This window comes from Trichomycterus rosablanca, chromosome 15 (genome assembly GCF_030014385.1).
Source record: "Trichomycterus rosablanca isolate fTriRos1 chromosome 15, fTriRos1.hap1, whole genome shotgun sequence".
Classification (NCBI taxonomy): Eukaryota; Metazoa; Chordata; class Actinopteri; order Siluriformes; family Trichomycteridae; genus Trichomycterus; species Trichomycterus rosablanca.
The window spans coordinates 20,108,811-20,134,304 of NC_086002.1; the positions used below are offsets into that span (position 1 = coordinate 20,108,811).

General features: G+C 39.3%; 2 protein-coding genes and 1 pseudogene across 5 annotated transcripts in view; 2 read left to right on the plus strand and 1 right to left on the minus strand.

Annotated features, from left to right (window-relative positions):
• Window positions 1-25,494, minus strand: part of LOC134328802 (histone H2AX-like) — a 218,105-nt gene that overhangs the window by 159,792 nt on the left and 32,819 nt on the right. The window lies entirely within an intron of this gene.
• LOC134329646 (5S ribosomal RNA) lies at window positions 10,907-11,015 on the plus strand (annotated as a pseudogene).
• On the plus strand, window positions 21,943-25,291 carry LOC134328877 (histone H1-like). 4 transcript variants are annotated; one of them, XR_010014757.1, is made up of 2 exons: window positions 21,943-22,495; window positions 25,014-25,291. XR_010014757.1 is itself a non-coding variant. In XM_063010108.1 (2 exons), exon 2 carries the CDS (start codon window positions 22,899-22,901, stop codon window positions 23,499-23,501), a length of 603 nt encoding a protein of 200 aa, XP_062866178.1. In that variant the 5' UTR covers window positions 21,943-22,495; window positions 22,636-22,898; the 3' UTR covers window positions 23,502-23,591. The 4 variants fall into 4 exon arrangements, 3 of the variants coding, with proteins under 3 accessions (XP_062866178.1, XP_062866179.1, XP_062866181.1); XM_063010108.1 differs by lacking the exon at window positions 25,014-25,291 and adding an exon at window positions 22,636-23,591; XM_063010109.1 differs by lacking the exon at window positions 25,014-25,291 and having other exon boundaries at window positions 21,943-22,062; window positions 22,410-23,591.

The window sequence follows — 25,494 nt, forward strand, 5'->3', positions numbered from 1 at the left end:
CATGTATACAATGACATTAGGTCAGTCCTGATGTGTCACATATAAACTAAAACCCCAGAGAGGCCTCATGAATGTTTATATTTGGACAAAGCTGGATTTAGTCTCACTAAGAAGTGGAGAAGAGGTCTCAACATAACTGGTCAACATGCAGTTATAGAAATGCCTGTCCATCATAGTGGCAATGTGACCATGTAGCCTAGCGGTTAAGGTACTGGGCTAGTAAGCAGTCTACAAGACGCTTTGCCTGGTTTTGAGTGGGGGATCCTGAGCTGAGAAAGCATCCTGTGTACGTTTTCGTTTGGGACAATGTGAGCTTTCACCGTTGTCAAAATGTATGTGAGGGTTTATCAATAACCTCTGTTTCATAAATCTAAGTCCTCCACCCATACTCTCTCCTTCTAAATCCGATTGAGGAATTCCTCTCAGCATACTCAGGAACATCTACTCCAGTCAATGGATGCAGCATGTGATGACATTAGAGTGGACTCTTCTCAAGCCTGGATTCTGCATGCAATGCATGATTTTATTTTTTCTGTTGTCTAGTTAGGGAGAATAATGCCTGTGATGTAGATGAAGTCTGGTGGCCTGACTGAGCCTAGAGACATGATCCTAAGGCAGAATAAATGATTGACATTGCAAACTGTATATACAATAAATAAATATATTGCAGTTCATATACTGTATTTCTTTGTTGGTTCTCTAGTATATACATACATAAACACTTCAGTAAATATGTTTTTATGTAAACAAAAAACATTTCAGAATTGCTGAATAAAGATATTTGGTTTTGCTATGATAAAAGCTCAGTGTTTTGTATAGTTTTATGTAGTGTGTAATAACTGCTGTGTAGTGTTCATGCATTGGCTGGTTTTGTGTGTATTTTGACGGCAGTGTTTGGTTTTGAGCGAAGATAAAATAGTTTTGAGTTGATTGTTTGATTTTGCAAGACAAGTCAGAGGTTTTGTGAAAGTAGCTTACATTTTGTGTTTAGTGTTTAATGTTTTGAAAAAAGGAGAGGACATTTCAGGAAATGTGTTTTAGCAATTCAGAAAAACTGTAATATGTTATCTTGTGACCATAATAAACAAAAATCTTTGTAATGTCGCCCTTTTGTGGCATTTTTGAAGAATTGTAAAAAAAAATAGTGATATGATATTGTTACGAGCCTGTTCACTACTGCAACCAATTAGAGACATGGTGGAGTGACTAGGGGTCAGGACTTTCAGTATACAAAAAAAAAAAAAAAAAGAATGTCAAGGGCAGTTGTAGCCTAGCAGTTAAGATACTGGACTAGTAAGCAGAAGGTTGCATCACTGCCAGGCTGCCACCTTTGGACTCTTGAGCAAGGCCCTTAAGCCTAAATTAGACTGCAAAATGTAAGTCGCTTTGGATAAAAGCATCTGCTAAATACTGAAAATGAAAATGTAAAGACAAAGCTAGAGTGTTTACTTTTATTATTCGATTAATTGATTATTTGTGGCCAGTTTTCTTGTGACCATAATAAAGAAAATTGTAATGTCGCCCTCTTGTGGCACTTTTGGAGAATTGCAAAAAAAGTAATATGATGTTGTAATAGGAGGTCTTTTGACCATGGTAAAAAAAGATCCTTGTAATGTCGCTGTCTTGTGGCAGTTTTGGAAAACTGTAAAAAAAAAAATTGAACATGATATGGTAAAATGAGTTCATGTCACCAAATGGGTAAAAAAAAAAAATATTTTAATGTCGCCCTCTTGTGGCACTTTTAAAGAATTGCAAAAAAGTAATATGATGTGGTAATATGGGATCTTGTGACCATGGTAAAACAAATATTTGTAATGTCGCCCTGATGTGGCACCTTTGGAGAATAAAAAAAAAAAAAAGTGATATGATATTGTTACGTGCCTGAGGGACACGAGTTTTTTTCTGTTTCCATGTCTTTCCATGTATTTGTGTTTGGTTGTTCTCTCTTTCTGTCTTTCTGCCTTTTTGCAGTACAAGTGGCTGCTGATTGGTTGCAGCTTTTTCTTCACTGCATCCAATGAGAGATATGATGGAGTGACTAGGGGCGGGACTTTCAGTACAAAAGCAGCAGACGACTGCCACAAATAACAAAAAAGAAAGCAAAGAATGTCAAGACAAAGATAAGTAAATGGTTAAGTAAATACAGCTACACAGCTGTGTTATGAGCACATGAAGGTAGACAGACCAGAGTAATTTTAGCCTTGTGATTATTTGTGGTCAGTCAAAAAAAAAATTTAAATGTTGCCCTCTTGTATCACTTTTGGAGATTTGTTATAAAAACTAATATTATTTATTATTATATAATATTATGGTAAAATGAGATAATGTGACCATGCTGATAAAAAAATCTTGTAATGTCGCCCTCTTGTGGCACTTTTGGAGAATTGTAAAATAAAAAAAATACTGATATGATATTGTTATGTGCCTGAGGGACACGTTTTTTTTTCTGTTTTCATGTATTTGTGTTTGGTTGTTCGCTCTTTCTGTCTTTTTGCAGTACAAGTGTCTGCTGATTGGTTGTAACGTTTTCTCCACTGCATCCAATGAGAGGCATGGTGGAAGGACTAAGCATCAGCAGTACAAGTGGCTTTTGATTGGTTGCTGTATGTTTTCCACTGCAACCAATGAGCAATAGGGTGGAGTGACTGAGGGCGGGGCTTCCAGTTAAAAAACAGCAGGAGACCGCCAGAAATAAAAAACAAAGAAATGAATGTCAGGATAAAGATAGAGTGTATACTTATATCGAATACATACTGTATATGAAAGCTCTGGTTAAGTAAATACAGTTACAATTAGTTACAGTTACTGCTTTTGATACTGTTGACCATGACATACTTGTTGGTCGCCTGGAAAAGTGGGTGGGGTTACAGGGAGAGGCCCTGAATTGGTTCATATCTTATTTTAAGAATAGAACCTTTTCAGTGAATTTTAGCAGCTATTTCTCTTCTTCTGCTGATGTCTCTTGTGGTGTTCCACAAGGGTCCATACTAGGGCCCCTCCTTTTCTCTCTCTATATGCTGCCATTGGGTCAAATAATTAGGAAGCACAATGTCAGCTTTCACCTGTATGCTGATGACATACAGCTTTATCTTCCCATTAGACCGAATGACAATGGCTCGTTAACATCTCTTAGCAGTTGTCTTGAGGACATAAAGAGGTGGATGGCTGACAATTTTCTTCAGCTGAATGAAAGCAAGTCAGAGGTTATCGTTTTTGGGGGTCCTCATCACATCAATAGTGTCTCCAATAACCTTGGTCACTTGTCTACATGTGTCAAAACATCTGTGAGAAATCTTGGTGTTATCTTTGACTCTGACCTCCGATTTGATAAACAAATCAACTCTGTGGTAAGGAATGGCTTCTTCCAGCTCAGAAATATTGCGAAGATTAAGCCTTTTCTCTGCTATTCTGACCTGGAAAAAGTTATTCATGCATTCATTTCTGCAAGAATTGACTACTGTAATTCTCTGTATATTGGGATTAGTCAGTCTCTGTTGCGGCGCTTGCAGGTAGTCCAGAATGCAGCAGCAAGGTTACTGACTAATACCAAGAAAAGAAACCATATTACACCAGTCCTTGCCTCACTACATTGGCTGCCTGTTCAGCACAGGATTCATTTTAAAGTGCTTTTATTTGTTTTTAAAGCGCTTAATGGTCAAGCCCCGGCTTATCTCAGTGGTATGCTTTCTCCCGCAACCGCACAGCGATCTTTAAGATCAGCCACTCAGAGTTTGTTGACTGTTCCTAGGGCTCGTTTGAAGCTAAAAGGTGATCGTGCATTTGCAGTTTATGCTCCGAGGCTATGGAACACTCTACCTCCTAATATTCGACAAGCACCTTCGGCCGCTGTTTTTAAATCACTCCTAAAAACATACCTTTATAAGCTGGCATTTGAACAGTGAGGAGCTGTGTTAATTTTAATTGTTTAGTCTATTTGTATTTGTTTTATTTTGTCTCTTACTCTGTATTTTTATTTGGTTCTTACTTTTTTAATATATTGTTGTGTTATGTATGCTTATTCGATGTACAGCACTTTGGTCAACGTAAGTTGTTTTAAGAGTGCTTTATAAATAAAATTTACTTACTTACTTACTTACTTACTTACAAGGTTATGTTATGAGCATATGCAGGTAGACAGACCACTGTAATTTTGGCCTTGTGCTTATTTGTGGCCACCAGATTTCTTGTGACAGTGGAAGAAAAAAAATTGAGATGTCGCCTTCTTGTGGCACTTTTGTAGAATTTTTGTAAAAACTAATATGATATGGTAAAATGAAAATCAAAATAAAAAAACCACTGTAATATCAATAATAATCAATAATAATTTGTGATCAGCCTCACTGGTTGTCCCTCAGATTGTGACAAGCTGCTACAAATTGTGCAGCATGTGTGATCAGTCCTCTCTTCTCTCCCAGTATGTAGGGCAGTTTGTGTGTGTTACTGCAGTGTAGGAACTCAGGGGAGATGCTGCTGATCTTCCTATAGTATAGACTCCTGATAGAGCTGTACTTCAGGTACTCTGTTAGGAAGTGCAGCTCTGTCTCCACCACTGCCAGCTCACAGTGAGAGCACAGCCTGGCCTCTCTGGGTGTCCAGCTCTGTCTGTGCCGCCCGGTTTCCATGGCCAGGCTGTGCTCACTGAGTCTGTACATCGTCAAAACCTTGCTCAGTTTTTTCTCTTTAATTTCTGTCAGGTAAGCAGCCAGAGAGTAATCTCGGTTCAGGGCTGAAGGGCTGTGTTGTTGTTGTATTGTCTCAGTCCAGTATTTGATGTAATTTTGTTTTTGTTTGGTTATAATTTGGTTGGGTCTAATGTTTTGGGCGAGTGTGTGGTGAGGCTGATTGGTGTGTGTGATGTTAGTGTGTTTTAGGTCACTGAGACCAGCTGGGTTAGGGGACTCCTTTCCATGTTCAGCTCTTGGCATGTCAGTGCTTTATAATGGAGTGAGTGGGGGATACACACTTTCACTCCTCCCCCCTGTTTTATACATAAACACACACACACACACACACACACTTTCAGTCCTGTTTAGACTCCTCCCCCCTGTTTTATACATAAACACTCAAACTCAAACTCAAAAGAAGCTTTATTGGCATGACAAATAAGGACATTCGTATTGCCAAAGCAAGTTACAGGGAAATATAAACAATAAAAATAAGAAAGAACAAAAATATACAGAACAGTTACATGTGCAAAAAATATAGAATAGAATAAAATATTAATAAAAACAGTGCAAAATAATAACAATAAAAAGTATAATATTTACAATAATGAGGTAGTAAAACAATCAGTTTGTGCGTGTGTGTGTGTGTGTATGTGTGTATGAGACATGGTCACCCACTGTCCCTCACCTGGTGGCAGGTGTGAGTATAGAGTGCTGCTAGTGTGCAGCTCTCTCTGTGCTCCCCCAGTAGATGGGGCAGTTTGTCGGGGTCTGGGAGGGAGGTAAAGTTGGGGATGATGTTATTAAATTTAGGGAAGAATTGGGAGCGGATGTGGTGGTACTTGGTACACCGGGTGAGGAAGTGCAGCTCCGTCTCTACTGTACTGAGAGTGCAGTGCTGACACAACCTCTCCTCCCGGGGCAGCCAGGACCGGGTGTGTCGCCCCGTCTCCACGGCCAGGTCGTGTGCGCTCAGTCTGTACCTCGTCAGGGTGTTTCTTAATTTAGGGTCGGATACTGTGCTCAGATAATCTGCTGCACTGTAGTGTCTGTTTAGGGCCAAATAACACTGCATTTTACTCTGAGTTTTAGTTTCAGTTTCCCAATAATTCAGATATTTAGTTCGGATTTTTTGTGTAATTTGGTTTATTCTAATTGCGTTTACAGATTTCTCTTGTTCCTGAGTCTTTATTGTGTTAGTGTGTGTTATTAGAGTGTCTGTGTGTGTTAGTGGTGTATCTGTGTGTGTTAGTGTCTGTGTGTGTTATTAGTGTATCGGTGTGTGTTAGTGGTGTATCTGTGTGTGTTATTAGAGTGTCTGTGTGTGTTAGTGGTGTATCTGTGTGTGTTAGTGGTGTATCTGTGTGTGTTATTAGTGTATCGGTGTGTGTTAGTGGTGTATCTGTGTGTGTTACTGGTGTATCTGTGTGTGTTACTGGTGTATCTGTGTGTGTTACTGGTGTGTGGGTGCAGTGACTCAGGACCAGTTGGATGAGGGGACTGGTATGTTTGCTCAGCTCTTGGTGTTTCAGGGCTTTATAATGATAAGTTTGGGGGTCGCTCTCATTTAGATGGTTCCAGAAGTTGATTGCTCTTCTCTGTATGTTGATAATTAGAGGAAATCGATAAACACACACACACACACACACACACACACTCACAAACAAACACACACACACACACACACACACACACACACGTAGCTCCTTAATTGTAACTTTTTAGGACATTGCTGTGCAATAATTCAACCTGGACGCCTGTTCTGATTCTGCAAACACTGTTTTCAGAAATGTAGGGGAATTTTGTGCAATTACAAAAAGCTGTTTAGAACTTAAGAGGTGTGTGTGTTTGTGTGTGTGCACGCACCACCTGGTTCGATCAGCTTACCTACACTAAAGCACTACCTATAGAATCTGCTCAAAAAATGTAGGGTAGATTTTACTCAAATTGAACATCTCTGAAATACGAATAAAAAGTAAATAAAATCTACTTAATACATCTTATTTTATTACACAAATAAAAAAATGTGTGTAATATTTATTCTTTAATTGCTAGTAGATAATATTAATCTATTTAATAATTATATCTATTAATTAATCTATATGACTAATTAGCCATTACTTATTCAGGAAATTTCCGCTTTACTGAAAAATATTGTCCTACACAGGTTCAGTATTTATATTGTAGAATTAATCATGTCTTTAATAAAATAAAGACATGAAGCACAAAAGATCCTCTGTACTTTGTATGGTTTATTAAACAATTCAAATTCAAATTAGTCCGTGATTGTGTTTGATATTAAACTTCCTCTTGAGACTGTAAACCTTCTTGTACAGCTTTTCTTCCATCAAGTTCCAGATTAAGTTTCTGGAATCTTTCAAATGTATATTTCAGCTTCACAGGAAACTCAAGGTTCAAGGTACTTGAGGCCATTGATCAATCCCATTACCAGCATGCATGCCCGGGCTTGGTTTCCACATCCGGGTTGTCCTCTATCAGAATAGACACGTCTACCAACTCATTCTCAGCAATGGGATTATGGATCACAAGCACCTTCATGGTTTGGTCCACGTGGAGCTCACATTCATTCTTCATGTTGAAAAGTAAAAAAGCAAAGGAATTTTAAATATAAAACAAGTATGTGTGTAATCCTGTAAGTATCTTATTGAAAAAGCTCTTCTTGATGTTCCCCAAGGTACTCGATAAGGTAACAGATAACTGCATCCCTTTTTACTCAACACTCTGCAATGGTAAGGAGACGTTAATAATTCAGCCTTTATTCATCACATCTACATTACAGCATAGTGAAATTTGTCTTTGCACTCTGTCTTTGTTGGAAAGTTGGGTTCAGAGCATGAGGGCAGTTATAGCACAGCTCCCCTCTCAAGATCAGGAACTCAGGGTGTTACAGGATACTCGATGTGATGGAAAAACTGAGTCAGAATCAGGAACTTTGGATGCAGTTGTGTTGATACTCCCACATGCCCAACCAAACAAACTCCTTTTTTTCCCTTAAATACTCATGAGGGTTTGGACCAAACCAGCTGTGTCTGATCCACTCATACCAGCACAACACACACTAACACACCACCACCATGTCAGTGTCACTGCAGTGACTATCAAAAAGTCATTGGTCTATGACAAACAAATGGTATCATTATACCGTTACATCAATTTATATTAATTACATTGAGACAGTGTCACAATCACAATTATATCAATCCCATCAACCATCATTGCTCGGGTCCTTTGACTCCCAGCACAGCTGCCTGCATGCCTGGTGCAAACCTGTAAGTAAACCAAACCTTTTTTGGTTAAAAATTAACACTACTAACCCTACAAACATTTATCCCACGTTTTACCCTTATTCCCTTTCAATTAAATAATCAGTAAATGATTTAATAAGTAAATGATTGTGGTGTTTGTACATTACAGTCCATATAATACGGTGGCCGAGAAGTGCAAAACAAATTTACATTTCAGAAAACAAAATTACAAAAAAACAAAAACAACATTTACAACGAAAGCAAAAACAAATGTACAAGTGCTTGGGTACCCAGTGTTTGTAAATTTGTTTTGGCATATGTAATTTTGTTTTCTAAAATGTTAATTTGTTTTGCACTTCTCGGCCGCACATTTCTGACGGAAAAGGTAGGGACAATAAACCGGAAGTGCAGCTGTATTTACTGAACCAGTGCTTTAGAAGTATACTCTCTATCTTTGTTTTGACATTCTATCCTTTTCTTTTTTTTAATCATGCCAGTCTCTTGCTGTTTTTTTTACTGGAAGCCCCGCCCCCAGTCACTCCACCATATCTCTCATTGGATGCAGTGGAGAAAACGCTGCATCCAATCAGCAGCCACTTGTACTGCAAAAGGGCAGAAAGACAAAAAAAGGGAGAACAACCAAACACAAATACATGAAAACAGAAAAAAAAACATGTGTCCCTCAGGCACGTAACAATATCAAATCAATATTTTTTTTTTTTACAATTCCCAAGTGCCCCAACAGGGCGACATTACAAAGATTTTTTTACCATGGTCACAAGATCTCATATTACCATAACATATTACTTTTTTGCAATTCTCCAAAAGTGCCACAAGAGGGCGACATTACAAGGATTTTTTTACCAACATGGTCACATGATCTCATTTTACCATATCATGTTAATTTTTTTAAAATTCCCCAAAAGTGCCACAACAGGGCGACATTACAAAGATTTCTTTTACCATGGTCAACAGACCTCATATTACCATATCAAATTAGTTTTCATAACAATTCTTTAAAAGCGCCACAAGAGGGCGACATCTCAATTTTGTTTTACCACGCTCACAAGAAAACTGGTGTCCACAAATAAACACAAGGCCAAAATTGCATTGCTCTGTCTACCTGCATGTGCTTATAACATAGCCCTGTAGCTTTATTTACTTAACCAGAGCTTTAGAAGTATAGACTCTATCTTTGTCTTGACTTTGTTTTCTTGTTTTTTATTGGAGAAAATGCTGCAACCAATCAGCAGCCACTTGTGTTTTTTTTTCTGTTTTCATGTATTTGGTTGTTCTTTCTTTCTGTCTTTCTGCCCTTTTTCAGTACGTGTCTCTCAGACATGTAACAATATCATATCACAATTTTTTTTTTTGCAGTTAGCCTACATCAGCAAATAAAACTTACCTTCACAGTGGTGTCTTTTAGTGGTGCTTTTTTCATTTCCTTTTAAAATCCGGAAATTGTGGAATGACTCCACCACACTGTTTCCAGTGCTTCCTGCTTCAGAGTCTAATCAAATATCATCAAGAGAGTACATGTCTGTTCAGACATCCAGTATTCCAAACTATATTTATGAAGTGCAGTACAGTCTCAGTCTAATTTAAAAACACAAGTAATCTTTGAAACGTTACCTTCACTCATGCCACGCTTATCAGCATGGCACAAGAATTGGATGTCCTTGTCACATGAACTGCAGATCGTTGTTTGAGAATACAGGCTGAATCCACAAAATGGACAATACATTGCTCTGTAGGACAACAAATAAAGCATTATTAGGCAGGTACCCACTGTGGTTGGACATTTTAACAGAGGTCTAGTTAACAGACAATAGCCACTTAACATGAATGGTACAGCATGTTGTTCAACACCTCTGTTGACTTAACATAATCGATTATCTGTTTTACTAACGTTACCGAAGTGATGTCGGTTACGACGTAGCTAGCTTCACAATAACAATAACGTTCGATGACAGTCTACATAACTATGTCGATATAAACACAGTGAACAACGCTGATCATTTGTAACAACATTTAACGACATTAATCACAGAATCATCATTAATCACATAGCGACAAAGTTATCACTTACTTTTCAAACTTGACTGCTGCTAGCTTCCGTTGTGGCTTAACTTTCATTGTGACTTAGCTTCCGTTGTGTCTTAACTTCTGTTGTGGCTTATTTTTATTTGCATTGAGACTTCTTTTATTTGCATTGTGGCTTAATTTATTTGTGTCGTGACTTTTTATTTGCGTTGTGACTTTTTTTATTTGTGTTGTGACTTTTTTCTTTGTGTTGTGGCTTATTTTATTGCATTGACCCTTCTGGGCCACTGTACTAATTTCCTTTGGAATCAATAAAGTATCTATCTATCTATCTATCTATCTATCTATCTATCTATCTATCTATCTATCTATCTATATCTATCTATCTATCTAGATCTATCTATCTATCTATCTATCTAGATCTATCTATCTATCTATCTATCTATCTATCTATCTATCTATCTATCTATCTATCTATCTAGATCTATCTATCTATCTATCTATCTATCTATCTATCTATCTATCTATCTAGATCTATCTATCTAGATCTATCTATCTATCTATCTATCTATCTATCTATCTATCTATCTATCTATCTATCTATCTTTTTAACAATTCTATTTTTTGTACCATGCTCTCAAGGACACACAAGGCCAAAATTTCAGTGGTCTGTCTACCTGCATGTGCTCTTAACATAACCTGTAGCTGTAGCATTAAGACGCTGTTTACTTAAACAAAAGTATCAAGTGAAGGACCAAAGCAATTCATTCATTTATAGACGGTGGTGTTTATGCTGTTACGCTTTAACCTATAAACAGTTTTACAGGAAAAGAAATGATGTCTAAAATAACAAAAATAATAAATCTAAACATACTGAAGTGAAAGGCTGAATGATGGACGTCTTTAAAAGGGAAACTATTTGCCGCATCTCTCGCTTACGGCCACACCACCCTGAGAACACCTGATCTCGGAAGCTAAGCAGGGTCGGGCCTGGTTAGTACTTGGATGGGATTCCGCCTGGGAATACCAGGTGCTGGAAGCTTTTCCTCACACATCTTTACTTCAACCTCCTGCCAAAGGAGCCGAACATTTTCTTTTTTTCTTCATCAAAGCAATCCGTGAAGAAAAAGGCCAGCTGATACTTTCATTCTGAGTAAAACACTTATCCATCCTGGCTGTACGAAAGGAAATTATTTTGTCAATATAACTTTAAAAAATTTAACGAATAACTTTATTTTCCTGCTTTTAAAATGTAAACGAAAAACCAAATTAGGATTTTTAGCATTTTAGTGACTTTAAAAATGAAGTTCAAAATTATGTCCAGACATCATCCCCATCTAGTGGTGCTAGAAATAAGTTACATCTTGTAGATGTGGTATTATTGTTATTATTTATTTATTTATTTATTATTACTGTCTTTTTAATTATTTGTTGTTGTGTCTGTTTACATAAAAGTCTCAAGTGGAGGACCAAAGCAATTCATTCATTTATAGACGGTGGTGTTTATGTTTTTATACTTTAACCTGTTAACAGTTTTCAAAAAAGAAATGATTTAAATATCAACAAACACGACAACAAATAATCAAAAATATAACAACAATACAAAATAAGTGAATAATACACTGCTCACAAAAATTAGGGGATATTTCAAAATGAATATGAAGCAATAAAAAAAAGAATAATTTGATTTTTTTTTTAAACAAGAACATCAAAAAAGCAAACGACAAGTCAAAGAAAGTTGTTCGATTATGCAATTGAGATGCAAACTCAATTATTGTGATTGAGTAGCAAGTGACATATTGGTGGGGATGAACAGAAGCATGTCAAGCTGAACGAGAGTGCCACACTTTGACTGTTCAGTAGGGTGTATGGTCACCCAAGACTGCCAAAACACACTGACAGCGATGGGGCATGGACAGGACCAGATTGTCCAGCAGTTCTTGTGGGATCCTCTGCCACTCTCGCTCCAGGGCAACTTCCAGCTCAAGAAGTGTTGTGGGAGGCATTGGTTGGTTTGCCAGACGTCTTCCCAGTGCATCCCAAGCATGTTCAATGGGATTCAGGTCTGGAGAACGTTAAGACCTGGCCATGCGTTCGATTCCTGCCTCCTGAAGTATGTTGTTGATGAGATGCGCACGGTTGGGCTTTGCATTATCATCCATGAAAAGAAAGTTGTTTCCAACTGCTCCAGCATAGGGTACCAATATAGGGTGCAGGACCTCATCTCGATATCGGACAGCAGTCAGCGATCCGTTTCTGATGACGTGGAGGTCGGTACGACCACCAATGCTGATGAGAGCCCACACCATGATTCCACCACCACTGAAGGAGTCCCTTTCTCGCATGAAACGTGGATTCTCCCATGTTCCTCGTTCACGCCAGATCAGGACACGATGATTGTCAGGCTGCAGACTGAACCGTGACTCATCAGAAAAGAGGACAGTTGACCACTCATCACAGGTCCAATGACGATGCTCATCAGCCCACCTTCTACGGGTTCTACGGTGTTCATTCAGCAGATAACTGAATGCATACCATTGGTCACCGGACATGCAGTCCAACACGATGGAGCCGATTTTGTATGGTCTGGGTGCATATCCGTCGTCTAGTGGCAGCAAGACACTGTCCCTGCAGCTCTGTTTCATTGCTGCGCCTGTTCCTTCTTGCCAATAAGGTCAAGTAGTGGTCATCTCTTGCTGTTGTGTGTGTCTGTCGCCTGTGTTTGACCACCTTCAAGACGTCCTATGGCTCTCCAGGCTTCGCAGTTGGGCAAATCGTGTTGCAGGGGCATTGCAAGGGCTGGGAAATTGCAGGATGTGCACTTTTAAGATCAGGGAACGTGCAGATACTCCAGTACTTCCAGCCTTTTTTTATAGTGCATTTTCACCAATAAAATAAAAGTTGGTTTGCATGATCGAACAACTTTCTTTGACTTTTCGTTTGCTTTTCTGATTTTTTTGTTTAATAAAAAAAAATCAAATGCTTCTTTTTTTATTGCTTCATATTCATTTTGAAATATCCCCTAATTTTTGTGAGCAGTGGATGGATGGATGGATGGATGGATGGACGGACGGACGGACGGACGGACGGACGGACGGACGGACGGACGGACGGACAGACAGACAGACAGACAGACAGACAGACAGACAGACAGACAGACAGACAGACAGACAGACAGACAGACAGACAGACAGACAGATAGATAGATAGATAGATAGATAGATAGATAGATAGATAGATAGATACTTTGGTCTCCAGTAGTTTAACAAAGAAGAGAAACTAATACAAATAAAGTAAGTAAATAAGGTGCATTTATACAGCATATGGTATGCAACAAAAAAAAGTATGTGCAAATTGTGCATCTTGCAGTATTGTATCTATTCTTATGAACAATATTTAAAAATATATAAGAATAAATTTAGAGATAAGGATATTGCTATAGTTATAGCTATTACATATATACAATGTAACGGTTATTGGTATATACAGTATATATATATATATATCATCTCTCTCTCTCTATATATATATATATATATATATATATATATAAGCTTTTAAGAGCCACCTATATCTTCCCATAAAGAGTCGCGTTTCCTAAACACATACATACATATAAGCATGCATGCAAACATACAACTGTTCATACATACAGCCATCCATACATACATATGTTGTGGAGAGTGTGATAAGCAAGGAGTTAAAAACACTAAGTATGACTGGGCCTGTTTTATGTATAATAATGATTTTGTCACACATCCTCATAAAACTGTCCGTATAAATGTGTATATGTATGTGCACTCACGTATATGAGCTCCTTACATAATGTAATTGTTAGTGTAAATGTTATTGTGACATAATATAATGTAATTGTTGCTTAAGAGAAGCTTTTCTGTATCATGCATTACATGGACGGGAGAACAGAGGAGCAAAATTAAAACTTTAAACTTAGATTTTGAAATAAATAAAAAAACAATTATGTTTGGAATCTTTGAAAACACTTCTCAAAAAATAAATGACCTTTATTGGTTAGTTGTCTGTATTGTTAATACAAAAATCTGGAAAACTAGGTGTAAAATGATCATCGAACAATGCAATATACCCCCAGATATTGTTTTTAAACAAATCATATGCCACCTCAGAAGACTAAAAAATGAACACTTGCGTACAAAAAAAAAACTCCACTTCCTTGGTCAATATTAAGACTGTAATCTATTTTGTTACACTCAGCAAAAATTTAGAGTATAAAAAAAAAAATGATAATAATATATGAATAAATAAATAATAATAATTATAATAGAATACATAAATAAATAAATAAACATCTATAAAAAGGGAAAAGAAAAAAAAGATCTGAGGACACTCTTTCTGTATTTGTTTTATTCTTGAAATTGTAATAAATACTTTGAACTGATGTAATTATCTCGATAATGTATTGATCTGCATATATTTGTAATGTGATTTAATCTTGTCAAATAAAGCTATTTAAAAATTGAGAACGGAGAAGAGGGGAGGGGAGGAGGGAGGGGGCGGGGCAATATGTGAGGGGGGCGTGTATGTTTCTTTACTGAGACATGACGGCGCGTTTAGGATTGGCTCAGCTGTGCCTTCGCTCTAAGCCAATAGGAGAGAGCCAGTTTGCCTATATCATACCGCTTCGAGCTCTCCTCATCACAATGAGTGGATGATGTTTTGTATGTGTTATTGCTGTGTTCTTTATCTGGTTCGGATTGTAATGTAATGATAATAACTTTGTTCTGAAAATCATGTCTTAATAAAGATCATATTTAAAAAGGAAGACCGGTGGAAGACTGCAGCATTAATCCAGTCGCTAAGTAGTAGCTGAGCTCCTACCTCCGTGCGGTTAGGAGCATCGCTTTCACCAGCGTATCTCAGTCGAACCCAGTGCCTCCCCACCTGACACACGCGGGAGCATGTGTTAGCGTCCTTTGTTCTTTTAATGTCCGTTTGTTGGTCGCTGTTTCACAGGAAAGCTTTCGTCGTCAGATGTTTAACATATGAAAGAGTTGTTAGCTTAACCACCGGTCTTCCCTCGTCCACTCATTGTGATGATCAGATGTGTTCGTGGAACAACACTGAAGTAAACTCTCCCGTCCATGTAATGTATGATACAGAAAAGCTTCTCTTAAGAAACAATTACATTATATTATGTCACAATAACATTTACACTAACAATTACATTATGTAAGGAGCTCATATACGTGAGTGCACATACATACACACATTTATACGGACAGTTTTATGGGGCTGTGTGACAAAATCATTATTACACATAAAACAAGACCAGTTATACTTAGTGTTTTTAACTCCTTGCTTATCACTCTCCACAAAATATGTATGTATGGATGGTTGCATGTATGAATAGTTGTATGTTTGCATGCATGCTTATATGTATATATGTGTTTAGGAAACGCGACTCTTTATGGGAAGATATAGGTGGCTCTTAAAAGAGCCGTTTTAATAAAACGAAGTTAATAAAACAGGAACATGTTTACTTCTTCTTGGGGGCAGCTTTTTTGGCCTTGGCCGCTTTGGGCTTAGCGGTCTTGGGTTTGGCTGCCTTGGCTTTTTTAGGACTCTTGGCTGCCTTCTTGGGGGTCGCCGGCTTCTTAGCTTTCTTAGGGCTCTTGGTGGTTTTCTTAGCGGCAGCAGCGGGTTTCTTGACCTTCTTGGGAGACTTCTTAGCTGCGGGCTTCTTGGCTGTTACCTTCTTGGGCTTCTTTGCAGCGGCGGGTTTCTTTGCGGCCTTTTTCACTTTAGGAGCGGCGGCTTTTTTGGCCGCGGGCTTCTTCACCTCGGTCTGCTTCTTGTTGAGCTTGAAAGAGCCTGAGGCGCCGGTGCCCTTGGTCTGCACCAGGATGTCCTTGGTCTGCACCAGGATGTCCTTGGTCACCAGGCTTTTGACGGCGAGTTTGACGCGGGAGTTGTTCTTCTCCACGTCGTATCCACCTGCAGACAGAGCTTTCTTCAGGGCGGCCAGGGACACGCCGCTCCTCTCCTTGGAAGCGGAAACAGCTTTGACGATCAGCTCGCCGACGCTGGGACCCGCTTTCTTGGGTTTGGCCGCGGTCTTCTTTTTAGGAGCCTTGGCGGGGGCCGAGCTGGCCGGTGCTGGAGCTTCTTCTACCATCGTTGTTGGAGCTAAAACGGCGCTAAGAAAGAGCGAGTGAAGCGCTGTGCTCTGTTGTACAGAGATTCCTCCCTCTTACGAGAGGGGGCGGGGCTTTATAGCACACATGAGAACTGTGTAGACTCAGCTCGGCCAGCGCAGCGTCTGTGTGCTTCCGTGACACATGCGCACTTGTGTTTTCTCATGGCAAATAGTGATTAAAATACAAGTCCTGATATAAAATGCGAGGTAATAAAGTGCACGTCGGCCGAACATAAGTTCTCTCGTTCATGTAAAAGCCCGCAAAGGGAACCTAACGATGCTCTGTTTCCTTGTGTTCTGCTAAAACAGCACACCGCTCCTGATGCGTAAAGCGACGCAGCGCACATTTCACATCTTATTACACGTAAAAATATGCTGAGGAAACCCGATCTTCTTGTAGACACAGGCTGAAAAGAGCAAACCAGACCTTGGTGTTTTCCACATGTATTTATAAGCGGATGTGAGCTTCATTTTCTACTAGAAAAATAGGCTGTTTAGTGCGAAGTAAAACACAGCTACCAAGCAGGACTAGGTCGAGTCCAGGGTGCTTAACTGTCATGTAGCTGAAAGAACAAATGGAAGAAAAAAATAAATATAAAAATGTAGAATAATAATGATGATAATAAGAAGAATATTTGAATACACTAACATTCATTTCAGTTAGTTCTACATATTTGTGCTGTAAGATCTACAGAACATCACCGTATCAGCTTTAAGTTCACATATACTGACACATTTCTAAAACAACACATGGCTCCAACATTCACATTCTACTGATCTTTCTAACACTCACAAAACAGATTCAAGTCTATTTTAAGTTTTTTTATCTGATACATCTCACTTATAAAGATGCACTTTTGTAAAATGTTTTTAAAACTCAGAAATGCCTTTAACACAGCTAACACCGACTTATAAGTAGAATCCAAACACTGCTTTACACATTCATGACCCTAACACCCAATTTGACAAAACATTAATGGCTCTTGCAGTCCAGTCATTTCCACCTATTTTACTTACATTTTTTACTCTCTCTTTCAGTTCAGTATCGATCCGATACCAAGTAAATACAGGGCCAGTATCGCCGATATCAATCCGATACCGATACTTTTTACTTATAAAGTAGCTTATTTATGTAAAAATGTAAAAATGTAAATTTATTTTTATGGAGGGAAGAGCAGGGAAGTGTGATTAATGAGATCAATGGATCATCAATATGCTGTACAGTGAGATATGTAGGTGCTTGGCCATGCAAAGCCTTAAAAACCAACAAAAAAACTTATTTATTGAATGTGGTATTGGATGGGTAGCCAGTGGAGCTGTTTAAGTGAAGGAGTTATGTGGTCACGTGATCTTGTATGTGTTAGGACCATCGCGGCTGAATTTTGTACATCCTGTAGCCTCTTCAGCCTGGAGGCAGGGAGCCCATAAAGAACAGCATTACAATAGTCCAGTCGGAAGGTGATTAGTGCATAAATGAGAGTTTCTGTTCCATAGTAGAAAAGAGAGGAGAGCAGTCTAGAGATGTTCTTAAGATAAAAATCATCAGTTTTTGCAACATTTTTTATGAGATTCAAAAGAAAGAGTGGAGTCTAGAATGACACCAAGATTGCGGACCTGAGACGGACCTGAGGGAAGAATTGGTAAAATCTGAGAATTTTACAATATCATATTACTTTTTATTAACAATTCTCCAAAAGTGCCACCAGAGGGCGACATCACAATAATTTTTTTAACATGGGTTACAAGATCTCGTTTTACTATAATGTTACGACCCCTTTTGATGGTATAAGGGTATTGATGGGGTCAGTATCTAAAAAAATAACCTTTTGTGAAGTACCAGAGTAGCAGAGAGCGAACAGACCCAGACACAAACTCTGGATTGTACTGACTTTTTACTGGAAAAAATGAGAAAAACAATTCACAAAACAGATATTTATGGTACAATCTATAAATAAAATATATACAATATAAATTTACATAATAAAGAAAAGAAAAAAATGAGGCTCTGGGCTTAGGTGGTGCTAAAGCAAAGAAAATAATAAAACATAACAAATCCCCTAACAAACAAAAGACAAAACAAAACCTACACTAGGATTACCTGTCTTAACAAATATACATGGGGTGGCACACACCTCTTACCTAATGTATTTAGACAGATGGCTTCTTACCTGTAGCAATATGTATGGGCGCGCCCTTACTTACCTGCCCAGGCCCTGAAATACAGCCACCTGACTGTACGTAGTGACGGTACATTTAATTTAGCTGAAACACTGAGCAGGAGGCACAGACACATACACACACAAATACAAGGGTTAAACTTTCTTTACAAGTTCTAGTGACGGCATGAGGAAACACAAAACAATCCGTATGTACTTCAGCTAAATTAACACAAAGTTACAAAAAAACCCTGAAAATTTTCACCACCGATGATAATCGGCACTCGCACAATATACAACAAAACAAGTTACTTGATTGTCACCATGTCAATGGAGATTGCTACCAGGATGAGTATTTGTTTTTGACTGAAAATCTTTTTCGACAAATCCTCACGTCGCTTATATGACTTAAACAATTTATCAGTTCCCACTCAGCGTTGTCCTGCTTTGCGGATCATCAGGCATGACAATCTCTAAAAGCGGCTCATGCATTTGGACAGAGAGAGTGTTAATCACCATGGAGCATAAACATTTAACAATAAAATAAACCCATACGTGCACAAAGATTCTTTTTTTTTTACCAAGATTTTATATGACCATTTCATATTGATATTTTACAATTCTCCAAAAGTGCCACAAGAGGGCGACATCACAAGGATTTTATTAACATGGGCACGAGACTGAGCTCCACGTGGACCAAACCATGAAGGTGCTTGTGATCCATAATCCCATTGCTGAGAATAAGTTGGTAGACATGTCTATTCTGATAGAGGACAACCAAGTACTGAACGCAGACATCCCAAGTGTCCCGGAGGTTCCGGGAGTCTCTCACATATACATAGCGGCTCCCTGATGCCCGCAAGTCAGATAAAATCTCCCGGAATCTAGAACGAGCGGCCAAGAGCGACACAAACGCGCACGCAGGCGACACAGACTTTATTCCCCGATCGGGTATTAAATCCGTTATCTGATATACAATCTAGTGAACTGTGTAGGAAACATAAATCAAGTGTCTAATATACAATCTAGTGCACTGTGTAGGGAACATAAATCAAGTGTCTAATATACTGTCTAGTGCACTATGTTGGGAACATAAATCCGTTATCTGATATACAATCTAGTGCACTGTGTAGGGAACATAAACCAATTGTCTAATTCACTATCTTGTGCACTACATAGGGAACATAAATTCATATTTAAAATACTATCTAGTGCACTATGTAGGGAACATAAATTCGTTATCTGATATACAATTTAGTGCACTATGTAGGGAACATAAATCCGTTAACTAATACGCCACCTAAAGCATTATGTAGGGAACATAAATTATCTATTATCTTTCACACTATATAGTGCACTTTGAAGTACACATTAATGTGTTTGTGACACAAACAGTTAGCTTAGTAGCTCAGTTAGCAGCTCCTTTTTATTTTTTTGAGCTTGGGGGGTCGGGGTCGAGGTCCGGGGGTACCTCACTGAAATGAGTTTTTGCAACTTGGGATGTCTGTGAACGGATGTGGAAACCGAGCCCGGGCATGCATGCTGGTAATGAGATTGATTCATGGCCTCAACCTTGAGTATCCTGTGAATCTGAAATATATATTTGAAGTATTCCAGAAACTTTTTCTGGAACTCGATGGAGGAAAAGCTGTACAAGAGGGTTTACAGTCTCAAGAGGAAGTTAATGGAGTAAAAGTATTTCTAAGGTAACTTGTTACATGTTGATCTTATATTTATTGATTTATTAAAATTTTAACATCATGTTTTACACTTTGTTTACATTCATAACAGAATCAGTAGTTACACAAGATTCATCAGTTCACAAGTTTAATATCAAACACAGTCACAGACTGAAATGAATTTGAATTGTTCAGTAAACTTAAATTGTTTAGTAAAAAGGATCTTTTGTGCTTAATTTCTTTATTTTATTTAAGACATGATTAATTCTACAATATAAATACTGAACCTGTGTAGGACAATATTTTTAAGTAAAGCTAAACTTTCCTGAATAAGTAATGGCTAATTAGTTATATAAATTAATTAATAGATATAATTATTGAATAAATTAATATTATCTACTAGCAGTTGAAGAATAAATATTACACACTTTTTGTAAATAATTATTTGTGTAATAAAATAAAATGTATTAAGTAGATTTTATTTACTTTCTATTAGTATTTCAGAGATGTTCAATTTGAGTAAAATCTACCCAAACAAAAGGGGTGTAATTTGTTACCTCACATGTTTTGAGTAGATTCTATAGGTAGTGTTTTAGTGTAGGTAAGCTGATCGGACCAGGTGGTGCACACACACACACACACACACACACGCACACACACACACACACACACACACACACACACTCTTAATTGCACAAAGGTTCAAGGTTGGATTATTGCAATGTCTTAAAAAGTGAAAATTAAGGAGCTACGTGTGTGTGTGTGTGTGAGAGTGTGTGTGTGTGTGTGTGAGAGTGTGTGTGTGTGTGAGTGTGTGTGTGTGTGTGTGTTTATGTATAAAACAGGGGGAGGAGTCTAAACAGGACTGAAAGGTGCAGAGCTGTAGAACACGATGATGTCACAGACAGGATGACATCACACGTACAGCCCCTATATAACCACACACTTGGTGACTTTCAGATCACTTCAGTTTCGACGACTCGAGAGACTCGTCTGTGTTTGGTGTTCGTGCTACGTTCCTTTGTTTAAGTAAAAAAAAAAAAACTGGCGGTACAACCATGCCGTGGTCGGCCGTTCGAGACCGACTGCTGTCGTTCCTGCGCTCCTGCTGCCCGGCCCGGCGGAGACACAGGCTGAGGGAGCTGGAGGCCGAGCTGAGGGCCGAGCGGCTGGCGACGGAGAGACTGCGGGCCAGGCAGGGTTGGGACAGAAAGGGTCTGCTGGAGGAAGTGGACCATCAGATAAGGATGAGGATGCTCTCCGAGTCAGTGAGGAAGAGGCACCTGCTGACCTCTGTGTGGAAGGAGCACCTCTGCGAGACCCAGCTCCAGCAGTACAAGGAGAACGTGACGTCCACGACCGAGGAGACGGAGAGAGCCAGACACAACCTGCAGGACGTGCGGAGGCTCCGACTGATGGAGGAAGAGCAACACAGACTGGAGGAGGAAGGTCTGAAAGTGTGCTGGGAGGAGGAGAGAAGCACCATGAGGCAGGAGAACGAGGAGCTTATGAGAAGAGTCGGAGAACTAGAGGAGCTCCGACAAAAAGACCGAGAGCAGCAAAGACTGCTGACAGAGAGAGAGGAGCAAAGATCGGACGCATAGGGTGAACTGGGATCGTGCAAAATAGGAGGAGAAAAAGATCTTCAAAAAGTAACTGGTTTTTCCTCATCATTTCTCAAGATGAAGATTTAACGAGTCACTGCGTTTAGAAAGAAAGAGAAAAAGACAGAAAGAAAAAGACAGAAAGAAAGAAAGAAAGAAAGAAAGAAAGAAAGAAAGAAAGAAAGAAAGAAAGAAAGAAAGAAAGAAAGAAAGAAAGAAAGAAAGAAAGAAAGAAAGAGAAAAAGAAAGAGAAAAAGAAAGAGAAAAAGAAAGAGAAAGAAAGAGAGAAAGAAAGAGAGAGAGAGAGAGAGAGAGAGAGAGAGAGAGAGAGAGAGAGAGAGAGAGAGAGAGAAGAGAGAGAGAAAGAAAGAAAGAAAGAAAGAAAGAAAGAAAGAAAGAAAGAAAGAAAGAAAGAAAGAAAGAAAAAGAAAGAAACCCCTCAGCAATTAAATACGCCTCATCATCTCACAGGAAGAAGGTACCGGGTGACCTGGGAATTGAACCCAGCTAAATTTCAGCAGCTTAACCCTTAGATGCATGAGTGACTGGACCTTACACTCTTCCATAAGTGGGTCAAAAATGACCCGTGGTATAATCAATGTGTTTTTATGCCACATTTGTCATTTTGGTTAAAAATGACCATTTATATTATATTTAGTAATATATTCTGGTCCACAAAAGAATGATTTCATGTTTGAAATATTTGTATTTTTCACTTTTTAAAACAAAAATTTGTAAAACATTTTGAAAATTGGAAAAGAAAATTACACAACAGCAATAGAACAATGCCAACATCTATTGTGTGTGTGTGTGTGTGTGCGTAAGAGAGAGAGAGAGAGAGAGAGAGAGTGTATTTCACGGTATGCAGTTGTGACAAACTACCTGTCTCTGGCTGTAATCATTGCACACAGGTACGTACAGGCGCATTTTGCACACAGACTGTTGACTTTACAATCTTTGTTACTTGGGCAGATCTGACACCTCTTTCTCTTCGGTTGACTCTGTCTGATTCTTTCCTGTGGCTTTTATCACCTTGGGGGCAACCTTCCAGTCAACGTCTCATGTGTGGGTTGATAAGATCGATCGATCGATCTGTCTGTCTGTCTGTCTGTCTGTCTGTCTGTCTGTCTGTCTGTCTGTCTGTCTGTCTGTCTGTCTGTCTGTCCGTCCGTCCGTCCGTCAATGTAACACAAGCCATGAATAGAGGTGCAATTTGGGTTGGAAAAAAAGAATATTGGTCAAAACAAAAAGGTAAAAAGAGAGAGCACAGCGCTTCACTCGCTCTTTCTTAGCGCCGTTTTAGCTCCAACAACGATGGTGGAAGAAGCTCCAGCACCGGCCAGCTCGGCCCCCGCCAAGGCTCCTAAAAAGAAGACCGCGACCAAACCCAAGAAAGCGGGTCCCAGCGTCGGCGAGCTGATCGTCAAAGCTGTTTCCGCTTCCAAGGAGAGGAGCGGCGTGTCCCTGGCCGCCCTGAAGAAAGCTCTGTCTGCAGGTGGATACGACGTGGAGAAGAACAACTCCCGCGTCAAACTCGCCGTCAAAAGCCTGGTGACCAAGGGCACCCTGGTGCAGACCAAGGGCACCGGCGCCTCAGGCTCTTTCAAGCTCAACAAGAAGCAAACCGAGGCGAAGAAACCCGCGGCCAAAAAAGCCGCCGCTCCTAAAGTGAAAAAGGCCGCAAAGAAACCCGCCGCCGCAAAGAAGCCCAAGAAGGTAACAGCCAAGAAGTCCCCCAAGAAGGTCAAGAAACCCGCTGCTGCCGCTAAGAAAGCCACCAAGAGCCCCAAGAAGGCTAAGAAGCCGGCGACCCCCAAGAAGGCAGCCAAGAGTCCTAAAAAAGCCAAGGCAGCCAAACCCAAGACCGCTAAGCCAAAAGCGGCCAAGGCCAAAAAAGCTGCACCCAAAAAGAAGTAATCATGTTTATGTTTTATTACCTTCATTTTCTTAAAACGGCTCTTTTAAGAGCCACCTATTTCCTCCCATAAAGAGTCGCGTTTCCTAAACACATACATACATATAAGCATGCATGCGAACTGTCCATACATGCAGCCATCCATACATATTTTGTGGAGAGTGATAAGCAAGGAGTTAAAAACACTAAGTATAACTGGTCCTGTTTTATGTATAATAATGATTTTGTCACACATCCCCATAAAACTGTCCGTATAAATCTGTATATGTATGTGCACTCACGTATATGAGCTCTTTACATAATGTAATTGTTAGTGTAAATGTTATTGTGACATAATATAAAGTAATAGTGGCTTAAGAGAAGCTTTTTTGTATCATACATTACACGGGCGGGAGAACGGAGGAGAAGGGAGGAGGGGAGGAGCGGGGCAATATGTGAGGGGGCGTGTATGTTCCGTCCCTGAGACATGACAGCGCGTTTATGATTGGCTCAGCTGTGCCTTCGCTCTAAGCCAATAGGAGAGAGGCCAGTTTGCCTATATCATACCGTTTCGAGCTCTCTCCCAGTTTACTTCAGTATTGTTCCACGAACGGATCTGATCATCAAAATGAGTGGCCGAGGGAAGACCGGTGGTTAAGCTAACAACTCTTTCATATGTTAAACATCTGACAACGAAAGTTTTCCTGTGAAACAGCGACCAACAAACGGACATTAAAAGAACAAAGGACGCTAACACATGCTCCCGCGTGTGTCCTCCCCACCTGAGGTGGGGAGGCACTGGGTTCGACTGAGATACGCTGGTGAAAGCGATGCTCCTAACCGCACGGAGGTGGGAGCTCAGCTACTACTTAGCGACTGGATTAATGCTGCAGATGTTTATTCTTTCATTGCATCTCCAAACCGCAGAGACTTCGAAATATGTTTCCATCAATTACAGACTCTACAACGTTTCACGCAGATCTTCAACAGCGCCACTGGCACGGGTTTCTGGAAGAACTGGGAACTGATTTCTTCTGTCCCCAATGATATTAAATTCATAGTTGTTAAATTCTGGACTGGACGTGTTGCTGATGGCGATGTGGAACAATATATAAAGAGGTTTGGAGAAATCTTACAAGTTTACAAGCCCGTTGATCAATTTGGAATATGGTATGGCGTTCGCAAATTCAAAATTAGGATAAAAAAAACTCCTGATGGCAACACAATGACTATTCCAAATAACATCTCAATGGGGCCTTACAATGGCAGCATAACTTACCCGGGGCAAAGCAAGAGTTGCTACATCTGCTCCTCAACATTACATCATGTTAAAGACTGTGACATACTTAAGTGCTGGAAGTGCGGACAGCATGGTCATAAAGGAAAAGACTGCAAAAGCACAGAAATCTGTAATCTATGCAACAAAGAAGGTCACACTTTCTTCAATTGCCCTTACTCCTACAGTAACAAAATTAAAGGTTCTCAAAGCCAACAAAATCAATCTGTGCAAGTGATCAACCCTCCGTCTTCTCTAGAAACAAATCCGCTACAGGAAGTCTGCACACAAGAGCCTTTAACAACTATAATAGAAACCAACAATGAAGATAAGAAGCAACAAGAAAAGAACATCGAACCCGAGGGAAACAAAACATCGGACTCCGACACTTCTAACACATCGACCAGCTCTGATGAAACAGACTCTTCCTCCTCCACCACCACAGCAAGTGATGAACTCACGAGCCCTCCTGCTCCAACCAAGAAGACTTCGATTAAACCTTCGACTTTAAAGCCTCCATCTAATGATAATGTTCAAGGTAATATAGATATTTCAACAGAAAATGTTGTACAAAGCTCTACTCTTTCACCTAAATTAATAAAAAATAAAAGACGTAAAAGAAATTCTCCCCCTGACAGTAATTTAGGTAAAAGGACAAAAGAAAACACATGATTAACAAATAATAAAAAAAATAAATAAAAAAAGGTCCTTTACCCTATAATAAATATATGGATTTTGGT